Genomic DNA, 24425 nt, shown 5'->3' on the forward strand with positions numbered 1-24425 from the left:
TTATATGCAATGTAGACATACTAGATAGTTTGAACATTAATGGGATTTTTCTTTAGAACGGGAATTATTTTGCAGATCGATCAGTTACAACTGCACATGCAGAGGGGCTCTTTCTGCCCCTATAGCAAATTTCTCATACTATCTAAAGTGTCTCGTTCCCTAATTTAATTTCCCTAGCATCACCCGAGTTAATTCGACTACAATCCATTATTATTTTTTTGGTTATGTTGATGTTGATCTTAGGTCGTCCATTCAGGACAATGCCCATTCCGTCCAGCTGCTGTTCCAACTCCTTTTCTGTCTCCAACAGAATTACAATGTCATCGGCAAACCTGAAAGTTTTCATTTCTTTTCACTGAAGCTTATTTCCTACTCCATATTTTTATTTGGTTTCCTTTAATGCTTATTCAGTGCACAGATTGAATAATATTGGGGATAGGTTACAACTCTGCTTCACTCCCTTCTCAACCACTGCTTCCCTTTCGCCCCACTCGACTCGTCTAACTGCCGTCTGGTTTCTGTACAAGTTGTAAATAGTATTTTCTTAACCAGTTTCCTAAGATAAGTCATAGGGTCAGTGTTGCTTCGAATGTTCCTGCATTTTTCCGGAATCCAAACTGATCTTTCCCGAGGTCCGCTTCTACCAGTGTTTCTACGTTTAGTGTTTTGCAAACACGACTTATTAAGCTTTCATTTTGGTAATGTTCAGATGTGCGAGCAACTTCTTTGCTTGAAACTGGACTGGTTATCTTCTTCTTACGGCCTGAGGGTATTTCGCCTGTGTGATACATCTTGCACACTAGATGGAAGAGTTTTGTCACGGCTGACTGCCCCAAACGTAGCTGTAGCGTACTCGCAAAAACAGCTTTGCAAGCAACGTTGGAAAAAAACGATGTATCAAGGAAAATGAGATGAAATGGAGGCTGTAAAGTAGGGCTGTTGACATTTTTTAAAATATCGGCAATCCGATATATCGATATTTAAAAAATATCATTATCAGCTTCCGATATATTGGAAAAGAGTAAAGATATATCAACGAAAAATATATCGCCCTACTGGCCTATAGAAATGTTCGCTGCACGTTGTAAATATACTGAGAATTTTACCAGTGTAGTGTTGATTTATTGTTAGATATTCATACACTAAATAGCTGGTTGCCTGCCATCCTCCTTGGAGCAAGAATTGAAAGGGAAACGTTGCACGTTCACGCTTGGCCAACCTGCTAAAAATGGTAACCGCATGTAAGTGGAATAGTAAAAGTTGTTCGATGAATCCATCGTTCGCTTTCGTCACGTATTGTATTTGTCTGGAACACTTTGGGCCGACTTCCCTGTTTTGGCATTTTGCAAACGCCAGGGACCTGGCAGTTGCAGTGTCAAAATTTTGTGGTAAAGTTAAACGTTGCAGTTTCTGTTGGTAGCGCCGATTGCCGGTTGCGTCAGCATTTCCCCTCACACGTCTCCGCCCACTGCAGAAACCAGTCTTGTCATTTAGGTTACGGTCATCTTTTTCACCAGTTGTTTTTGAAGAATGCCGATGTGAAGAAATAGTACACTAGTTGCGTCAAAAACGTGTTTTTAATGCAATTCCTCCACATCGGAAATATTTTTACTTCATTCACACCGCCACCCACCCCCCCCCCCCTTCCCAGTGCAATCGTACTTGTCCCTTGTGCCACCTACACTTGCTTGACACAGTCAAGGAGAAAGACTAGACGTGATGGGAGCTAAGAAGAGTAGTAAGACGTCTTCACACAATGATAGTAAAATTATTTTCTGTTGATATTTCCTATATTTACCGAAATTAGCGAAACTAGATAATATAAAATAAAAATATTGGCACTCGATATTGATATTTTGATATCGATATGTTGGGGAAATTTATTGCCTGGACATATCGACACATCGACATATCGATATATCGATAGTTAATCGACAGCACTGCTATAATGTGTATTTAATGAAGGTCAGAGGAGTAAGAGATATCTCTCTGGATTTTCTCTTCCGCTGGTACTGTCGTTGTCAGACCACTGCTGTGACGTCACTGTGTTGCAGAGCGCGCGCCTGGCGCGGTCGGCCTACTCCTGCGGCTGGCCGGGCGCCCCGCAGCCGCTGCGCCGCGCCGTGCTGATCGTCATGTGCCGCACGCAGCGGCCGCTCTCGCTCACGGCCGGCAAGTTCTACACCATCTCCAGGACCACCTTCGTCAGGGTAAGGCAGCGCGCCCTCCAGCGGAACCAACGCGTTTCAGCGTTCGAGTGTTAACTCCTCACCTGCCAGGCGGTAATGTGCAGGCTTCAGGTTTTCAGACATTACAAACTTTCGTTGACCAACTTAAAAGTATACTAACACTATAAATGCGAAAGTAACTCGGTCTGTTACCCTTTAACGACTAAACCACTGAACCTATTCTGATAACATCTGGTACGGCGATAGATTGAATGCTGAGTAATAGCAAAGGCTATTTTACAAAGTACCATCTTTTTGAGTATTATTAACCTTTTTAAATATACTACAAGTGGGTGGCATGCAGACGACGCTCACGCTATGGTGGGAGACTCCTACAGAGATTATTTCGTGACAGTGCCCTATGTCACTGTGTGCGAGGTATTCAACATTGAGTTCCTACACCACCTGACATAGCTGGGGAGTTTTGGTGGAGGTACAACAACAAAATAGTGTGGTAAGCCGGAGAACCCTATTTAAAATCATTGCTAAAAGCTTCGCAAAAGTAAGTCTGATTCAGCGCATGGTTCTAAGATAACTCAAGCTGCGAAAGTTACTCGAATGCAGCAATGCTCAGAGCAACCTCATGTCAGCCGAAACTTGGATGCAGAACGTCAGGCGGACTTAAGAGCTACAGAGGATTTTAGACGGCGGGAGTCACGCGTTTCTTATGGCGTCTATGGCGCTTGAAAACTCACAGCGACGGCGTCATTTAAGGGCTGTACGATAAACAGGTGCCTTTACAGGTGCAACGTGGGAGGCTTTTGGTGAGGCAGCATTTGATTATGATCTATTAACTAACTATGTTAATAATGAATTAAGCATGATAGGAGGAGCGATCAAATAATCTAAACACCATTAAGCATTAAAATTTAAGGAAGTAACGGTTGGTATGTGTTGCTCTGATGGCAAAATCTCACATCCGGTACTAGGTGAGCTAGGGAACCCCTATAAACTCTACTTCTGCACAAATGTGGTGATTCGAGGTATTTTTTAAATATAATGCATACTTTCAGACTCGACATACAGCAAAACCGGCGCTGCATACATTTTTTTGTTCATAAGTCTCTACACCACTTTACGCACAGGTATCTTGTAGAACCACTTGCTTACTTACTCACCATCACTCATACCAAAACTTGATGTGGGAGCGAAACAGGGGAAACGGCTAGTTGTATGATAAAGCAACTAGTTTCGATATAAGCCTCATTTTCTGGCTACAACTGCAATGCAAGAAACATTTAACAATAAGTTCCTCTCAACATTGAAGTTGTTATTTATTGTCTTGGCATTTGCTGTGAGCATCCGGCGGAGAAAGAGCAATGTTGCTCTCAAGCAGCATGAGACTTTCACACTGTTTTCTGCAACAGCTTTCTAGTTTCGTCTTTGGATGGACAATGATGCTTGCAAGCAACGTTTAAGTTCCCATATACAGCAATATTCTGTTGCCTCTGGCGAAAACTTGGCGGAAGGTGTGCTCCTCTATTAGACACCGTGTAAGGTTACGTGAGCATTTGTTACCAATTCAGCAGTTCCTTTCGGTTTGTGGCACTGTATTTTCTTGTGCTACGAAAATTACTTATAAACTCAAAGACGAAGTCTTGAGGAGTGAGTTATTATACAATTATGTTAGTGAATTCTTACTTGTGACTCTGCAAATGGACAGATATTTTCTAGGAATAGGATGTCCAGCTTTGGCTATTGGATGGACAACAAACCAGGAAGAAGAAGAAAACAGCGGCTCTTCTGACAATGAATGTCGTATGGTATGGAACTTTTGGTCACTGGTCACAGTAAGGGCCAAGAAGGAAGATGGAGGCATTGCCCTCGTTGGCATTTCACTGTAAAACGTAGAAAACATGCAGTTGTTCTGTGCTTTGTACCAAAAAGAAATTTTTTTCAGACATTTCACATGAAATAATGCAAAATTCAATTTTTTGTGTGCAATGGAACAACACTGTGTTATCCATGTTGTAGCACCCATACGTCTTTTGAAGGTAAAGATACTTTATCGCAACTTACTGGATACTGTAAAATTGATCACATGGTCATTTACATCTCATTTAAGTAAGTTGGTACTCCTTCTTCGTAGTACTTCTCTGTGTGCCAAATAAAGGGTTCATAGATCTTTCATTGGTTTACTAGTCACTTTAGTCCGCAGCTCGTGGTCGTGCGGTAGCGTTCTCGCTTCCCACGCCCGGGTTCCCCGGTTCGATTCCCGGCGGGGTCAGGGATTTTCTCTGCCTCGTGATGACTGGGTGTTGTGTGATGTCCTTAGGTTAGTTAGATTTAAGTAGTTCTAAGTTCTAGAGGACTGATGGCCATAGATGTTAAGTCCCATAGTGCTCAGAGCCATTTGAACCATTTTGAACTAGTCACTTTCATCATAAAATTACTCACTTTGTTCATATCAAATGGCTCTCTTCTTCTGGTGTATTTCGATATATCCATTGCTATGGCTCCTTAGATCTCGTTACTCATTGCTTATAAGCTTCCGAAGGACCCTTAAAACACGTTGTCACAATCAAGTGTACAGCTCACCACAATAAGACAGGCATTTTCTATGAAAAAATGTTATGTCAGTACCAGACCAATAAACGATTATTTTTAGCTATCCTACTCTTTCTAGAAAGGAGGGCCATAGCATTTACCGAAACTATCAGGAAAAACTTACTTACTTGTGCTTTTCCTAAATGGTTTTTGTATTGTCATTGTAGCCTGAAGATGAGTCTGGTACCTCGAAAAGTTTTCTTGTATCATATAATTTAAGTAACTCAACAGCAATAATTGACTGGTAGATGTCTCTGAAAAACTTTTTTCATATTCTTAAAACTGTCACGATCAATTAAATATCAAGTGCCTTTCAAATTGCAAAAGATGTCGGTCTGTAGGCTTCAATAAGTCGAGTCAGTTAACATAAAATTTTGCTCGGTATATCGTGAAATAACTACCACGTTCAGCCAATGAAGCTCCTACAGGTGTAGTTTGTTGTCCAGATATCATCATATTTCGTCACGCCCTCTACTGTTTACGACGTTACGTCACACACTCGGGAAACCTTGGACGTGTTTGGTCTGTTGTGGCGAAGAGTGGCGCCTGATGGACATCCAGAGCGTCTACCACAGCAAACGTAAGGCGAACTGTGTGTTACACACCACCAAAGACATTGAGGATGGTTGTTGGCTTGCGTAAACCTGGATGCCAGCCATCGGAATCCAGCAGGTCGCATAAACGACCTGAGTCGCGTGCGGTACCGGCTAGTAGCTGTCGCCGTGTGCCCCACCTCCTCTATGAGGCAACTATCCTATACAGCATATCACGTTTCCCAATGACTGCCGATAAAGGCACAAACCGCGTGTGACAAAAGATAACACCTTATCCCCAGTCGCTCCGACACTTAAAACCAATCAAATAAAATTTCCCACTTCTTATGCCACAGAAGACTAAGATAATCATTGTCTGGCATAATTGTTTCACATAATGTCAGCAGCCAGAAATTGATCCTGTCGGAGCACGAAAAAGGCTAATATTCTCCTGTTTTAAAAGACTCCTACAGCATATCACGTTTCCCAATGACTGCCGATAAAGGCACAAACCGCGTGTGACAAAAGATAACACCTTATCCCCAGTCGCTCCGACACATAAAACCAATCTAATAAAATTTCCCACTTCTTATGCCACAGAAGACTAAGATAGTCATTGTCTGGCATAATTGTTTCACATAATGTCAGCAGCCAAAAATTGATCCTGTCGGAGCACGAAAAAGGCTAATATTCTCCTGTTTTAAAAGACTCCTACTCAAATGTGGGTTTTCTACCTGCCTCATTCTACCTTCCTTAGCATTTTTAAAACTCCCCCCCCCCCCCTCCCATATTGGCATGCGAACATATTAGTGCTCTTTTTAACGTGCAACTCCGATCTTACTTACACAAACTCCCCTAACTGTAACTCGCTCACATGCAGTAGTCCATCGCTGTGAGTCACTCATACACATCCTATTCCACTTGTCCCTTCTCCCTCATATGTTCAGCCCACCTCATTGTCATTATCTCTTTGTGTTTCTCCAATTTTCACTAAAGAATACACCCTCATTCTGCCAACGGCCTTGCCAAGAGCGTGCAGGAGCAGATAGAGGTTTAGGGTGCTCACTTGTGCTTGAGGCAGGAAAACTGCCCCTAAAAGGCGGAAGAATCAGCAATGATCAACGGCATGAGGATGCAGAAGAGAATGGAAACCACTGCATTAAAGACATACAATGTGTATCCACGGTACATGCGGCCTATAACTGAAAAAGTATCGTGATGATCTCTCCATAGGCAAAATATTTTGGACTAGTTTCCCATTCGGATCTCCGGGAGGGGTCTTCCAATGGGAAGGTGACCTTGAGGAAAAGATTGAATAACAACAGAAAGCATAACGTTGTACGAGTTGGGGCCTGGAATGTCAGAAGTTCGAATACAGTAGGGAAGCTGGAAAATCTGAAATGGGAAATGACAGGGCTCAGTCGACATCAAGAGGAGGAGGGGGGGAGGGGAGTGAAGAAGATGCAAAGGGGACCAGGACTTCAGATAAGTATAGCATAATATCAAAAGCAGCAGAAAATGTTGTAATGGTGAAACGTCCCCTTTGAAGAATTATACACGACTGTGCTTAAACTGTCACACAATATTTTTAGCGCAACGCAATCTGACTTTCAACAATCATAACACCTCAGTCAACTCTCAAAATCGTCGTAGCTTCCTCCAATAATTTCAAAAACCTAAAAAAATTCTCTGCTCATGTCAAAAGTGTCATCTGCCTCAAACGTACTTTAAAAATCGTGATCCCATACCAAATATATCACTCAAAGCTCTCATAATATCACAATGGGTCCGAAAAGATATGAACAGTTCACAAAGTACAGACAAAATACAATTTCGTAGGTGTGAAGTTACCCAACTGTGTAATTGGGTAAACATGTGTCACTGATGTAGTAAAAAAATGTTTGTTTCTCTGTTAAATAATCAGGTAGCTGTGTAATTCTGTGATGGAGAAATACGGTACCGATGTGTAAAGTTGTATAAGCAAATACCATATTAGCTAGGGCTCCTTGTGCTTGCCACACACATGGTACACAAAGTAAGCGTGCACCCCACTGAGGATTAATGTAATTATACCCTCAGGTGTTACAGATTACAGCAATGGAATGAAATGTATCATGGAAAACCTTTGTATCATTGTACTACAAATCTCTTTAAAAATAAATGTTTTAAGTACAAAATTAATCACTCAAATACGTGTACTGTAGCGCTAAACTGTGCGTCTTGTTGTAAGATAATCTCTGTGGAAGTGTCGTAGTTATCGTCCTCCGAAAGCTAAGTTCTGCAGAAGTCAATGCACTTACCTCATGATAAACGAAAGTAAAATGGTTTGCGTATAGATATCTTAGTTATTACGCTTATTGCCGTTATGAAGAAAATACTGTGCTGTAACGTATTGTTGTGCTACGAAAAAGGCTGTCTCATTGTAGCTATACCACAAAAGTTACTACTAAAACATGTTTTACTTTCCAGAATAATTCAGAAAAACTGTGCAGACATAAAACAGAAACACCGCAAAAGCAACAATGAAAATTGTGTCACACATTAGTAGCGTTGTGATATAATCGTGTAGCTGTCAAAGAAACCAAATACTAAGTCATCTTTAATCTCACAAAAACTACTTCAAATAAGGAATGTATTTCCAAGTAAACCAAAATGTTGCATTAAAATCTCATTAGCAGTATATGTTCTAAATATGTAAGCCTTATAGTCGTTACGTAATCGTGCAACTAACAAGCAAAAATGTATACACACAGTAACACTGTGTCCTCTGTTCACTATCACAATGCAGTGGTAATTTCTGTTTAAATAAGTTCTCTTGGTTCTTGACTGCATATTTAACTTCAGATATTGTTGCATGTTAACAGATTCTAAGTCTGACAAAGCATACTAGTAATGTAAAGTGAAAAATTTTATAGCAAAGACTAAGTTAAAAAGCAGATTATCTTTCAATAAACGGTTTTACATGTGAAGTGTGGTGCTATCCTTTACTCTTCATAGTACTCACAGTTTGATTTGAATGCAATTATCATGTTGTATACGTTGGTAAGGAATGCTAAAATTTTTCTCAAGGTTAGCGTGTATGCTATTTTTCCCTGAGCCAGCCGGCGCAGGTGTATGCCTGCGGTGCGAGTCATTGTCTGTTTCTTTGTCGGCGCGCATCGTTATTGGGATTTGGAGACCTAGCTTCTACAAATTCACCTTGTCGAGAGGGCCCTGCTCTGTTTGAATCCCACCAGTTCTGATGCAATTCAGCTCTGTCGTTACGATCATACCGTCTGTCGTCATGTCGATAGATTCCATAGTTTCTTTCTTGTCGGTCACGTGGTGGAGAATTTCTCCCTGAATCGTAACTGCGCGCTGGACCGTTGCGTCTACAGTTATTCTGTCTCCCATGATAATAATTGTTTTTGTTCCCATATTGTCTGTTTCTATGGTAATCCCTGTCATATTCATTACTATGGAATAACTATTATTTCTCTGCCAGTGGTTATCATATGGGTGGTGTCTGTTTTGGTCACGATTTGCGTTGTAACAATAGACTTGTCGTGTCCATTTATTGTTTCTGTCGTCACAGAATTGTGACAGATGTGACCTGTAGTGATTGTTTTCCTGTCGTCGCATCCCGCGATTGTCTATGTCAATTTCTAATTCTTGTAAGAGTCCCTGAAAAGCTTCAATGTCGTCTTTGCAACGTCCTGCCAAAATAATATTTCTTAAATGTTTAGGCAATTTCATTAAGCAAATGTGGATGAGTTCTGAAGGGCTGTATGGGTTTGAAAGATATTGATTCCTATGCAACATGTCTTCAAAATATTTGACAAGACTGGAAAATTCAGATTGTTCAAAGTGTTTCATCATCATGACGCTATGTTTTATTCGGTCTTGTGTAGCTTGAGACCAATATGCTGAGAGGAAGGCATGATAAAATTCTCCTTCACTGTGACAATCGTGAATGACCGATCGCATTCTTACAGCTGGTTCATTCTCTAAGTAGCCACACATAAATTCTAACCTGTGCTCCAATGACCAGTTTGGAGGAAAACAATGAGAGAATTGATGAAGCCACGCTTGTGGATGAATGTCGTTGCCAGAATTCTTAAATGTTTTGATTATACGTGTACTAATGAACAGCTTATAGTAAAAATCATCATGTCGCCGAGTCACATGTCGGTCATTGTTACGTCGTTTCGGCGGTTCCATCTCAAAATTCGGTGTGCCTTGCCAATTTCTTTCATAATCTCCGAAGTGTCCTGTGTTATTATTTTGTGGTTGTTCCGTATTTATAAGTCCCTCTTCCCGTGTTGGAGCGCGAGTGTCCTCTGAAATATGTAATATTTGTATTACTTGTGCCAACTGATCTTATACTTCCCGGATTTCTCTTTTGTGTTGCGTATAAATTTGATTCTGATTTTGTTTGAATTTCTTAATTTGTTCATACTCTTCTGTGTCAGTGATGGCTACAGGTCTTGTGTCATTCAGATCATCATCTACCTTTGTAGATAAGTTAGTGAACTGATCCGAAAGTTTGGCTACTTTCTCTGATAGTGTACTTATTTCTTCAGTGTGTTTTTCTGAACCTAGTTTCAGAGTATCTACTGTGTCCTTTAAGTTTTCCTGAGTTTTTGCAAGTTGCGTAACCGAATCGGTAGATGCAACTGAGTCAGTTTTAGCTTGCAAGGTGTCGTGATTTCAAGAACAATGGTTTGCAGTTCTTTTATGGCTGCTTCGTGATTCTGTAATGCATTTTCATGCCGCGAAAAAATAGGTTGAAAATGCTCACAAATTGGTGTTTTTACTTCATTACAGACTCTTTGACATTTCGATTCAATGTTATGTAACTCAGTAGTTCAATCTTCACGTGTTTGTTCAAGTGTGGTGTCTAACTTTTGAAGCTTTTGCTGTGTTTGTCTCTGATTTTGTTCCATTGTGTCTAACTCTTGCTGTGTTTGTCTCTAGTGTTGTTCCATTGTGTCTAACTGTTGCTGTGTTTGTCTCTGGTGTTGTTCCATTGTGTCTAAATTTTGAAGCTTTTGCTGTGTTTGTCTCTGATTTTGTTCCATTTGTTGCATTAGCTGTAATAACAATGCTTTAGTGTCTGGAATCTGTTACTCTACGCTTTTCGGCAGTGCATTTGCACCGGCAACATTCACATTTTGACAAGCAGAAAATGTGTCTTGACATATTTGAGAAAACGGTGAGGACGCAAAACCTGAATCTACAGTATTTGCAAAATTGTGTCCTGTCATTTCGCATTCCTGAGGCGAGCTGTTGCCGAGCGATCGATCGATAATGGTTCCCTGTTCACTAATTGTTTCACTGCCTACGCCATTGTTTGCCGCCCGCTCCATTTCCCTATGCACAATTACCAAATTACTATGTTGAACATTAGTTAATTCATTACACGGTGGCGCTAACACACTGCTTTCGTCTTCACTGTCATTTCTCAGTTTACTTTGGAGCTTAGTATTACGTTTTTCACACGCCATAATTGTCACAATATTTCACACGATAACACAGAAAAGTACAATTTGAAGAGCAAAATAAGATAACATAGCAATGGAAATAATGTCTACTTAATTGCAAGCGCAGCTGCGAAATACTTGGTGCAAATCTACATGCATGTCACAACTGTTTTACTGTACAACAATGAAAAACTACAATTACAAAGGAAATTCTCTCTATGATTACGCGCTAGCAATAAATAAAGGCTACACTAATTACACAAACTACAAGAACAAAATCAGAAGATTCCAGTGAGGTATCCTCGGCTAAGGGTCGACCTATGAAACGTCCCCCTTGAAGAATTATACACGACTGTGCTTAAACTGTCACACAATATTTTTAGCGCAACGCAGTATGACTTTCAACAATCCCTACAAAAGAATTGCCCTGACTAACATTAACCTATACCTTTCACAAATCACTTACCTCACAAAAATCTTCGTTACTCGAACTACTGCAATATAGCGAGCGCCACTACTGCCAGCTAAATAAAAGATTCTAACTACTGAAGGCACTAACTACTGATAGGCATAGTTAGCAAATGAAAGATTTTGATAGAGAACAAATGATGTATTTATCTTAATAGTCATAATATGTATAGCAGTTCATGACATCCAGTCTTACAAATTTCAAAACTCCGCCATCTCTCTCCCCACATCCACCACTGCTGTCGGCTCACCTCCAACTGCGCAACGCTACGCGCTGTTCATATCCAGCTGCCCAACACTACAATGGCAGACAACAATGCAAACTAGCCACAGACTGCACACAGCACAGCCAGTGATTTTCATACAGAGCGCTACGTAACGTTGCCAATAAGAAAACATAAACAGCCTACTTACAACGGGAGTAGGATTTGTTATGAACACCAAGGTACAGCACAGAATCAGTTATTTTGAACAGTTCAGTGCTAACGTTATTCTCATCAGAATGAACAGCAAACCAACAACTATAGATCAGATATACATGTCGACGTCGCAAACAGAGGGTGAAGAGAAAGAGAAAATGTATGAGCATACTCAATGGATAACAGTACGTAAAGGCAGATGAAAATCTAATAGTCATGGAGGATTGGTATGCAGTTGTAGGGGAAGAATCAGAAGAAGCGGTTACGGGAAAATATGGGCTTGGTACTAGGAATGAAGGAGGAAAAAGATTAATTGAGATCTGCAATAAATAGTAACAGAGGACTCTCTGCTCAAGAATCACAAGAGAAGAAGGTATACTTCGGAACGGCTGGCAGATACGGGAACATTTCAGTTAGATTACATCATGATCAGGCAGAGATTCCGAAATCATATTCTGGATTGTAAGGCATACTCAGATGTAGACTAAGGTCACAATTTAGTAGTGATGAAGAGTGGGCTGCAGGTTAAGAGACTATTCACAAGAATCCATGTGCAAAGAAATAGGATACGGAAGTACTAAGGAATGAGGGATACCCTTGATGTTCTCTGAGACTATAGAAACTGCGATAAAGAATAGCTTAGTAGGAAGTTCAGTTGAAGAGGAATGGACAGGTCTAAAAAGGGCAACTACAGAAGATGGAAGGTAAAAGGTACAAAGAAAGTAACTGCGAAGAAAACATGGGTATCGACACAAATACTTCAGTTGATAGACGAAAGAAGAAAATACAATTATGTTCAGAGAAATTTCAGCAATACAGAAATACAAATCACTTAGGAATGAAAGAAAAAGGGAGGGCAAGGAAGCTAAAGCGAAATGGCTGCATGAAAAATGTGAAGAAATCAGAAAAGATATGATTGTCGGAAGGACAGACTCAGCGTGCAGAAAAGTCAAAACAACCTTCGTTGACATTTAAAGCAAGGGCAGTAACATTATGAGTTCAACGGGAATTCCACTGTTAAGTGGAGAGGAGAGAGCGTATAGGTGGAGAGAGTACATTCAAGGTCTCTGTGAGGAGGAAGATTTGTCTGATGTATAGAACAAGAAACAGGAGTCGATACAGAAGAGATGGGAGAGCCACTATTAGAAACAGAATTTATAAGAGATTTGGAAAACTGAAGATCGAATGAATCAGAATGGATAATAACATCCCATTAGAATTTCTAAAATATTTGGAGAAAGTGGCAACAAAGCGGCTAGTTAACTTTGTGTGTAGAATGTATGAGGCTGGCGATACACTACCAGACTTTCGTAAAAATATTATACGCACAGTTCCGGGAATTGCAAGAGCCGACAAGCACGAGAACTATAGCTCATTCAGTTTAATAGCTAAAACATCCAAATTGCGGGAAAGAATAATGTACAGAAGAATCGAAAAGAAGAGGATGTATTAGATGACGATCAGTTTGGCTTTAGGAAAGGTAAATGCACCGGAGAGGCAATTGTGACGTTGCGGTTGATAATGGAAGCAAGACTAAAGAAAAATCGAGACACGTTCATAGGATTTGTCGAGTTGGAAAAAGGGATTGACAGTGTAAAACGGTGAAAGATGTTCGAAATTCTCACAAAGATAGAGGCAAGCTTTAGGAAAGACGAGTAATATGCAGTATGCTCTAGAGTCAAGAGGGAACAATAGAAATGGAAGACCAAGACCAAAGTATTCGGATTAAGATGGCTGTAGGGCATGGATGTAGTATTTCGCCCCTACTGTTCTATTTATGCATCGAATATTCAATGACGGAAATATAAGAAAGATACAAGGGCAGAACTAAAATTCAAGGTGAAAGGACATGAATGATAAGATTCGCTGATGACATTGCTGCCCTCAGCAAAAGTCAGCAAGAATTACAGGATACAGAATGAAATGATTAGTGTAATGAGTATGGAATATGGATTGAGGGTAAATCGAGGAATGAGTAATGAGAAGTAACAGAAATGAGAATAGCGAGATGCTTAACATCAGGATTAGCGATCACGACGTAGGTGAAGTTAAGGAATTCTGCTACCTAGGCAATCCAATATAGACGCAGCAAGGATGACATAAAAAACAGTTTAGCGTTGGCAAAAAGAGCGTTCCTTGCCAAGAGAAGTCTCCTAGCATCAAATAAAGGCCTTTATTTGAGGAAAAAACTTCTGAGTGTGTACGTGTGTACCGTATAGCATTGTATGGTGGTGAAACATAGACTGTGAGAAAAATGGAACAGAAGAGTATCGAAGCATTTGAGATGTGGTGCTAGAGAAAAATATTGAGAATTAGGTGGACTGATAAGGAAAGGAATGAGGAAACTCTCCGGAGATTCTGCGAGTAAAGTAATATATGGAAAACATTGACGTTAAGAAGGGACACTATGGGAGGACATCTGTTAAGACGTGACGGAATAACTTCCTTGGTAATGGAGCCGTGGAGGGTAAAAACTCTCTTTCTCTCACACTGTTAACGTACCTTCGCTCTTTGTTTATCACAATCACTGTCTACTATCTTCAGGTATTTATTGCTTTTCCGTCTCTTTTGCATGTTCAGTGTCTCCTTCTCCCTCAGCTTAAAGAATTTGCAAATTTTTATTATGCCAAAATTTATGTGAAAATTTTTACGGGTGTGGAGGAATGTAGAATAAATGCAGCTGGTACCCTACTTTTCACTAAGAGCTTTCTAAAACGGGAGCATATTCGCCTTTTTTGTACTCTGATAGAATAATTCTTATTCTAGCGCCCTTGTTTCCACTGTCATAGCGGGAAAAGCCACTTACATTAAAAAAGCTTTATCGGTCAGTAAAATTTTGATGGTTTCCTTATGTGGAATTGAAATTATGCAGATTTTCACACCTCAGACCGGATTCTACATGCGGAAAAATTTGATTGTGCTTTAGTATGACGACACAGGGTTCCCGGAACCCTTCTGACGATAATGGAGTCTTTTCAGACCACATTTCTCCGTGCTACTCGACTTTATAAGCTTCGATTTCACCTCACCAGGTATTACGTGCGTATTTTACGTGTAAAAGTCGGATTACATTAAATCTCTGTAACTGGAAACGGATACAGATATCAAGAAAAGTTTCAGGACGTTTAGAGATCGACATCCTGGGAATACACATGATATCCCATTTATCCTGTTTACAGATAATAACTGTATTATGATGAGTTAAATGAAAAATTGTTTCAATGAACGTTTTATAAGATCATTGGGTAGTTCTTTCTGAGGATGCATGTTATACGTATCCCCAAAGATGTAGGAGATGCGGGTTAGAGATTAAATTTTTTAAATGAACCTCATTTGTTGTAGATTTAGCGTACAGTACAGTGCATACCAGTTTAGTCGTGCATCAGAGTAACTTAGTAACTTCATGGCGGTAGTACACATTGCGAATACAGTTCTTTTCTTTGGGTAAATGTGTATCATGTACGCGCATGTAGCTACAAATGCTACTGATCTACGGAGGAAATATGTTGATAGGAAATGATTTTGTAACGTGCATTTTCATAATCAGTAATGTTAGAGAATATTAAGATAATCAAGTTATTATGTCTGTCTTGTACTGTATTGTGCATACCTGTACTGTAATTTGCTGTAGACGGGCAAATTCTGTTCTGCTATAACTACTGTACAGCAGATGTTTCCCTGACAAGTCATCACCTTCTCTCTGGATATTTGGTCATCTAATTTCTCGTCTACGTGAAACGGGAAGTCTAAATACAATACCTCGAAATCGTCGTAGAACACAAACAGATGAAGCTGCTGAGGTCAATCTGCTTGCTGCCGTAGCCGCGAAATGTCAATTTAGCAATGAAGTTGGTGTCTCGAAAACAAGTACGCATTGCATTCTGAAAGGTCATAAATTACATCCTTACCGTATTAATTTACACCAAGAACTTGATGGAAAGTAGTTCAGCAGTAGGGTTCAATTTTGTTAGTGGACTCAGCAACAACTTTCTACTAACCCTAATTTCTTCTCAGATATTCTTTATATAGACGAGGCGTCGTTATCCAATAATGGAAACATTAACGTGAGAAGTATGCGTTCTCAACAATCTACGATGGCTCCGACAGGCAGAGCAACATCCATCAAACTTTAATGTTTGCTGCGGAATTATTGGAGGTAAAATTGTCGGCTCTTTCTTTGTAAATGACAACCAAAACGCCAGACAATACGCCCGATTTCTAAGACACACTCTCCTGCTCTCCCTCTTCTCTTGGACGCTGTACCTATGGATCAGAACATGGTCATGCGGTAAGAACGCCTTACGGGCAAGACGAATTCTAGACCGTAAATACCGTGTTAAGGGGACTGGACGTGGTGGGCAAGTTAGTTGGCCTGCGTTATCTCCATAACTTACAGCACTGTATTTCTTTCTGTGGGGAGTAGTCAAGGACACTGTCTACCAAAATGTTCCAACAACACCAGAGGACATGCAGCAACGCATTACTGATGCTTGTACAGCCGTCAAAGAGGACGTAGTAGAACGATGTAGGGCGTCCTTCATCCATAGAGCGAACTATGTATCAGTGGCAATGGTTACAGTTTGAGCATGTGAAGTAAGCGCTCTGTTTTTGATGTAGTGATAGAATTACAGGAAAACGAAAAAGCCATGTTACTTTTGCATTGTAGTAAGTACCGTAATACAGTACAATACAATAACAAGATCCAGTACAGATGCTTTCAATGATTTTTGGTAATTTGTAAAACGATCAAACGTGGCTTGAAGTGGTTAAATGATGTAGTTAATGAACTGCTCTGCAGTGTATTTAAATCAGAGATGTTGTGTATTATGTATCATTTCCATAGATACTAGTTTCGTGTAAAATGGTACATTGTGATACATTTGTGAACATCTCCTGGGGAGGGTGAGTATATTCTTGAATAAAATGTACATGGCTGCATCTAAGAAAACTAACCGCTACATCTGTGGGGATATATAAAGCGTATACCTATAACAGGCACTACCCAATGCATCTGAAAAAAAAGTTCTTTTAAGTGAGCAAGATAAATGGGATAACCTGTATGCTAAAAATGTTGATCATTTGCTTTCCATAATCATCTCGGAATCTGTGGCTCATTTTGCTACTCGAAAACCGTGTTCTTCGTTTTTCTCGGAAGCTGTCAAGGAATAAATGGCGCCCCATAAGGCCCCATAACGCACACCATAGACCGCATATAATGCAAAAAAGAATCAATAGATTTGCTCCATTTATCTAAGCTGGGGGAATCATGTAATATTCGAAATTTGACCTTGTGATGTAAGGTAAGTACAGTAAGAAGATCGATCTGTTGCGTATATAAATGGTTTCCAGCCCGAGGGCTATCCACAACACTTGACTCTACCTCTGTATCACCAGTAGAACCCGTGGCATGAGTTCCGGAAGTATCCAGTTATGTACGGATTTTTGGAACACAAGGTACCTCTTTCGTACGAATACTCCGTAGAGGAGCACAACAAAATGTAATGGACTCCAGACAAGAAAATACGTCTATATACCAAGAGGTAAATCACTGCCACTATGGTTGAACCGTGGGTTTTATTTTGGAACAGTTATTTTATAATACGTTGTGATACCATACCTAGAATACTTGTATAATAAATGTTAGGATGGTTCCCGTAGTAATAACGGTCCGGCGGGATTCTGTTTTAGATTCTGGCTTTGACGACTCAGTAAAATTCCAAATGTGTGAAAGGAAAAATCGAGGTAAGCCATAGATAAGTACGGTACGTACAACACCGAGCAAAGGGAATCGATGACGAAGCGAATAGTGTTCGGATTAAAATGCAAGGCAGGGATGCAGTCTTTCTGTTCTACTGTTCAACGTGTATGTCAAAGTGGCAATGAAAAGAAAATTCAGAATCCGTATTTTGTAACATAGCGAAAAGATAACCTTACGATCCGTTCATGACATTGCTATCCTGTGTTGTAGGCAGTGCGCAAGTAGCAGCATTACTGCATTTACTAGGCAATCTTGTATTTTAATAACAGTTTAAATTTTGTCGATTTGTTTGCGCTCTCTGTAGATTAGTTCAGACGTTCTTTGCAAAACAGTTTTCAGCATGGATAGGGACTGCAACTGCTGTGTTCGGATGCAGGCTTAGTTGGCATCCCTTCGCTCCCAACTTCAGGCAGTGTTGGCTTCGGTCACACAGCTTGAGGCTGTTGCCAATGGGCATCACTGTGGGGGTCCGGATGGGGGTTTGTCGGGGACGGCCAGCTCGTCCCACGCATCCCCCGATCGGACTACAACTGTGGTTGCCCGGGATACTGCCTGCGTTGAGGCTGATCCCTCACCTGTGGTAGAGTGGGAGGTCGTCTCAAGGTGTGGCAGGGGGCGAAAGACATTCCGGAGGGCTGAACGGAAGGCTTCTCCAGTTTGTCTGACGAACCGGTTTCAGGCTCTGTCTCAGGCTGATACTGATCTTCGGCCTGACATGGCTGCTTGTCCTGTTCCAGAGGTTGCCCCTCAGTCTGCAAGATCCGGGCGGTCGCAGAGGGTGGGCTTACTGGTAGTTGGGAGCTCCAACGTCAGGCGCGTAATGGGGCCCCTTAGGGATATGGCAGCAAGAGAGGGGAAGAAAACCAATGTGCACTCCGTGTGCATACCGGGGGGAGTCACTCCAGATGTGGAAAAGGTCCTTCCGGATGCCATGAAGGGCACAGGGTGCACCCATCTCCAGGTGGTCGCTCATGTCGGCACCAGTGATGTGTGTCGCTATGGATCGGAGGAAATCCTCTCTGGCTTCCGGCGGCTATCTGATTTGGTGAAGACTGCCAGTCTCTCTACGGGATGAAAGCAGAGTTCACCATCTCCAGCATCGTCGACAGGACTGACTGCGGACCTTTGGTACAGAGCCGAGTGGAGGGTCTGAATCAGAGGCTGAGACGGTTCTGCGACCGTGTGGGCTCCAGATTCCTCGACTTGCGCCATAGGGTGGTGGGGTTTCGGGTTCCGCTGGACAGGTCAGGAGTCCACTACACGCAACAAGCGGCTACACGGGTAGCAGGGGTTGTGTGGCGTGGGCTGGGCGGTTTTTTAGGTTAGATGGCCTCGGGCAAGTACAGAAAGGGCAGCAGCCTCAAAGGGTGCGGGGCAAAGTCAGGACATGTGGGGGCCAAGCAGCAATCGGTATTGTAGTTGTCAACTGTCGAAGCTGCGTTGGTAAAGTACCAGAACTTCAAGCGCTGATAGAAAGCACCTAAGCTGAAAGCGTTATAGGTACAGAAAGAGATAAATTCTGCCGAAATTTTTACAAATTTACAGACGGTGTTTAGAAAGGATAGATTGCATGCAACCGGTGGTGGAGCGTTCGTCGCTGTTAGCAGTAGTTTATCCTGTAGTGAAGTAGAAGTGGATAGTTCCTGTGAATTATTATGGGTGGAGGTTCCACTCAACAACCGAGCTAGGTTAATAATTGGCTCCTTTTACCGACCTCCCGACTCAGCAGCATTAGTGGCAGAACAACTGAGAGAAAATTTGGAATACATTTCACATAAATTTTCTCAGCATGTTATAGTCTTAGGTGGAGATTTCAATTTACCAGATATAGACTGGGACACTCAGATGTTTAGGATGGGTGGTAGGGACAGAGCATCGAGTGACATTATACTGTGTGCACTATCTGAAAATTACCTCGAGCAAGTAAACAGAGAACGGACTCGTGGAGATAACATCTTGGACCTACTGATAACAAACAGACCCGAACTTTTCGACTCTTTAAGTGCAGAACAGGGAATCAGTGATCATAAGGCCGTTGCAGCATCCCTGAATATGGAAGTTAATAGGAATATAAGAAAAGTGAGGAAAGTTTATCTGTTTAGCAAGAGTAATAGAGAGCAGATTTCAGACTACCTAACAGATCAAAACGAATATTTCTGTTCCGACATTGACAATGTTGAGTGTTTATGGAAAAAGTTCAAGGCAATCGTAAAATGAGTTTTAGACAGGTACGCGCCGAGTAAAACTGCGAGGGACGGGAAAAACCCACCGTGGTACAACAACAAAGTTAGGAAACTACTGCGAAAGCAAAGAGAGCTTCACTCCAAGATTAAACGCAGCCAAAACCTCTCAGACAAACAGAAGCTAAACGATGTCAAAGTTAGCGTAAGAAGGGCTATGCGTGAAGCGTTCAGTGAATTCGAAAGTAAAATTCTATGTACCGACTTGACAGAAAATCTTAGGAAGTTCTGGTCTTATGTTAAATCAGTAAGTGGCTCGAAACAGCATATCCAGACACTCCGGGATGATGATGGCATTGAAACAGAGGATGACACGCGTAAAGCTGAAATACTAAACACCTTTTTCCAAAGCTGTTTCACAGAGGAAGACCACACTGCAGTTCCTTCTCTAAATCCTCGCACAAACGAAAAAATGGCTGACATCGAAATAAGTGTCCAAGGAATAGAAAAGCAACTGGAATCACTCAATAGAGAAAAGTCCACTGGACCGGACGGGATACCAATTCGATTCTACACAGAGTACGCGAAAGAACTTGCCCCCCTTCTAACAGCCGTGTACCGCAAGTCTCTAGAGGAACGGAGGGTTCCAAACGATTGGAAAAGAGCACAGATAGTCCCAGTCTTCAAGAAGGGTCGTCGGACAGATGCGCAAAACTATAGACCTATATCTCTTACGTCGATCTGTTGTAGAATTTTAGAACATGTTTTTTGCTCGAGTATCATGTCGTTTTTGGAAACCCAGAATCTACTATGTAGGAATCAACATGGATTCCGGAAACAGCGATCGTGTGAGACCCAACTCGCTTTATTTGTTCATGAGACCCAGAAAATATTAGATACAGGCTCCCAGGTAGATGCTATTTTTCTTGACTTCCGGAAGGCGTTCGATACAGTTCCGCACTGTCGCCTGATAAACAAAGTCAGAGCCTACGGAATATCAGACCAGCTGTGTGGCTGGATTGAAGAGTTTTTAGCAAACAGAACACAGCATGTTGTTATCAATGGAGAGACGTCTACAGACATTAAAGTAACCTCTGGCGTGCCACAGGGGAGTGTTATGGGACCATTGCTTTTCACAATATATATAAATGACCTAGTAGATAGTGTCGGAAGTTCCATGCGGCTTTTCGCGGATGATGCTGTAGTATACAGAGAAGTTGCAGCATTAGAAAATTGTAGCGAAATGCAGGAAGATCTGCAGCGGATAGGCACTTGGTGCAGGGAGTGGCAACTGTCCCTTAACATAGACAAATGTAATGTATTGCGAATACATAGAAAGAAGGATCCTTTATTGTATGATTATGTGATAGCGGAACAAACACTGGTAGCAGTTACTTCTGTAAAATATCTGGGAGTATGCGTGCGGAACGATTTGAAGTGGAATGATCATATAAAATTAATTGTTGGTAAGGCGGGTGCCAGGTTGAGATTCATTGGGAGAGTGCTTAGAAAATGTAGTCCATCAACAAAGGAGGTGGCTTACAAAACACTCGTTCGACCTATACTTGAGTATTGCTCATCAGTGTGGGATCCATACCAGATCGGTTTGACGGAGTAGATAGAGAAGATCCAAAGAAGAGCGGTGCGTTTCGTCACAGGGTTATTTGGTAACCGTGATAGCGTTACGGAGATGTTTATTAAACTCAAGTGGCAGACTCTGCAAGAGAGGCGCTCTGCATCGCGGTGTAGCTTGCTCGCCAGGTTTCGAGGGGGTGCGTTTCTGGATGAGGTATCGAATATATTGCTTCCTCCTACTGATACCTCCCGAGGAGATCACGAATGTTAAATTAGAGAGATTAGAGCGCGCACGGAGGCTTTCAGACAGTCGTTCTTCCCGCGAACCATACGCGACTAGAACAGGAAAGGGAGGTAATGACAGTGGCACGTAAAGTGCCCTCCGCCACACACCGTTGGGTGGCTTGTGGAGTATAAATGTAGATGTCGATGTAGACATTCTCTCGGGTAAACAATTTGGTTACTGGTAAATGGGATAGAGAGAGATGGGGAAGGAGGAGATGGACAAAGAGAGAGGTAGGACAAAATGACCAGAGGCAAAGGAGAAAAGGAGATTAAGATGTATTTTCAGTTCCAGACCGATCGGGGCAGTTACCGACATTCAGAAAACCGGTCTTAGAGTTCAGCGAACACGCATGTTTGATGGTATCCGTGAGTCATCTGGCCGAATCATGTGCCAGCCTAGTGTCAAAAGGGTTGAAGGGTGGCAGAACCTCACACAAAGCTAACAAACTTGCAGTTTTCCTCTCGATGTCTTAGTAGACGCAGACTTTGGCCGTTGAGTTAACACATTGTTCACCCCTTAGCGGAATATCCGCTGAATACGTATGAGAAGTCAAAACTGATGGACGAACTCACCAATAGCATTATAGGTAGATCTGTTCAGAATTATTTAATTTTACACATTCGTCCCCATACCCCCAGGAGTGCCTGTCTGAAGCTTGCAAAGTTGAGAAGGAGAGCAGCAGATCAAAGGCTTTGGTCGCGCCAATAGCACAATCGCTAAAACATATAATCAGTCAATTTTTAGTATTGAATACAGACAGAACTCACACACAATTTTTGATTTTTCTTTCCTATCAAGAGAAGAAGATTTGAAGTTGAATGTTACTTCGACGTAACTGGAGACAGAATAGTCGTTTATCTGAACAATAGTGAAACTGTTCAAGTAACCAACCTGTCATTCTCTAACCAAGCAACATCCTGCAGTAAGGCAGTCTCCATGTCAAGCAGAAGATAATTTTTCTCATATGGTGAGAACAGTTTTTCGCTAGGTTTCTTTGTTCAGGGCCCATGGGACGAACAGTTCGATGGAGGTAGTCCCCCATATTCTCGGTTGATTTAAAATCCGAGGAGTTCGGTGACCAGAGGAGCAAGGTAAACTCCTCGGACGACCCACACATACTGTAAGCTGTGTGACACTTTGCATTGTGCTGTAGATAGATACTATAGTGCTGAGGACAAGCAAACTGCATGTAGGGATGGAAATGCATAGTTATATTCGTCCACTATGGATCCCAGAATGACGAGATCACCTATGCAGCCACGAACGCATTCTTTAGACTACAACGCTCCTTCGTTTCAGGGTGTTTGATTTCAGACATTTCTGGCCATGCGGTTCTAGGCGCTTCAGTCCGGAACCGCGCGACTGCTACGGTCGCAGGTTCGAATCCTGCCTCGGGCATGGATGTGTGTGCTGTCCTTAGGTTAGTTAGGTTTAAGTAGTTCTAAGTTCTAGGGGACTGATGACCTCAGATGTTAAGTCCCATAGTGCTCAGAGCCGTTTGAACCATTTCAGACATTTCACGCCGTACACGCCAACGGTCACCTGTCCGAAGGAGAATAAAACATGATTTATCTGAAAATTTCAGCTGAAGCCTCTTAGTGGACGTCCACTAGCGGTACTGACGTGCAGATTCCAACCATCGTCACCACAGAACAGCAGTCAGCACGGGTTCATAAACCATGCACTAACCACAGATCCCCATACGCTGCAGCGTTTGCTGAACGATCGTTGTACTGTTGGTAGCCCCCTGGTTCATCTGGGCGGATAGGTGCTCAAGAGTTACACGTCTATTGGCCCGTACACATTTTGGCAGCCGTAGTTCGCCGCTGTCATCAATGGTCTATGGTGCAATACAGTTCTTCGGCGCCGATTTTTGATAATGCCATTTTGGCATTCGCAGTATATTTTAACCTTGCTGGCTAGTTTACTAACTTAGCTGTTTCTGAAATGCTTCCACCCTTTACCCGATAGCTAACGAACCTGCCCTATTGGACGGCAGACAAATCGCTCAGTTTACGTATTACGACAGGTACTGTGTCCCCCTATCATGCTTTATATACCCTTCACTGCTAGTGCTGCCACATGCCGTCTGTGAGTGATTATGGCACTTTGAAGTGGAAAACTGGAGGTGGTCACGTTATGTGACTGGACAGTGTAGTTAAGTGGATAAATCTAAATGTCTGGATTTATGGGCACATAAATTTAATTATACTGCCTGCCCTTCGCCGAATTATGAACTTCACGTTTTTGTGGTAAATTGGTTGGCACTTGTAGGACTTCAGCGCTTTTGATTCACATTACAGAAAGCTGTACTGAATCAAATGCATTCCGCCATCCAACGAAACTAGTTGTATAGTGTAGGTGTCCTACGTTCAAGCTGAAATGCCAAGATGTCTTTAGTAGATGACAAACCTGTAAGGAATCCTTATACTTCGACTAGGAGCATAAGATTTCCACCGCTGATATTTTCTGTAGGCTTATCTTGACCAGTTAGTAATCGTTTTAGAAGCTAATGGTGGATGCTTAAAGGATCTTCTGTCCCTTACTTTCTGTCCTTTACTTTCCTCTACCGTCAGAAAGCCGCAGTTCTTTGAAACCCTCGTTAATACGTCGTTAATTTCAGGCATTGTCAGATTTTTGGATCGTAGTATAGACATTTAGCATGCACAGGCAGGACTCCGCAATCTCTTTAAATGTAATCTAAGAGTCAGTGTTTAATCTTCAAACAAGAAGAATACATCGAAATCGGGATGTAGGAAGGATGTCATGTTCACCTCCCCCTCCTGGCCATCACTGCCCCCAACCCGACCCCCACACCCCACCAGCATGCACCACTATTATTGCTGCTTAAATACATCACTGAGTTGGTCGATGAAACTCGATGGATGTGAGTGGTGACTAAAGTGAAAGAAATAGCGCCGTAGTTTATTTTTGAGCTACAGTAGAATAAGGCCTCTCGGAAGAAAAAT

General features: G+C 41.8%; 1 protein-coding gene across 1 annotated transcript in view; it reads left to right on the plus strand.

Moving 5' to 3' along the window:
• The window catches only part of LOC124622713 (odorant receptor Or2-like), a 158495-nt gene that overhangs the window by 9738 nt on the left and 124332 nt on the right, over nucleotides 1-24425 (plus strand). The window contains exon 2 of the mRNA XM_047148502.1: nucleotides 2055-2210. Coding sequence (XP_047004458.1) covers nucleotides 2055-2210 — 156 coding nt within the window. The remainder of the gene's footprint in view (nucleotides 1-2054; nucleotides 2211-24425) is intronic.

Source organism: Schistocerca americana, chromosome 7 (assembly GCF_021461395.2).
Source record: "Schistocerca americana isolate TAMUIC-IGC-003095 chromosome 7, iqSchAmer2.1, whole genome shotgun sequence".
Classification (NCBI taxonomy): domain Eukaryota; kingdom Metazoa; phylum Arthropoda; class Insecta; order Orthoptera; family Acrididae; genus Schistocerca; species Schistocerca americana.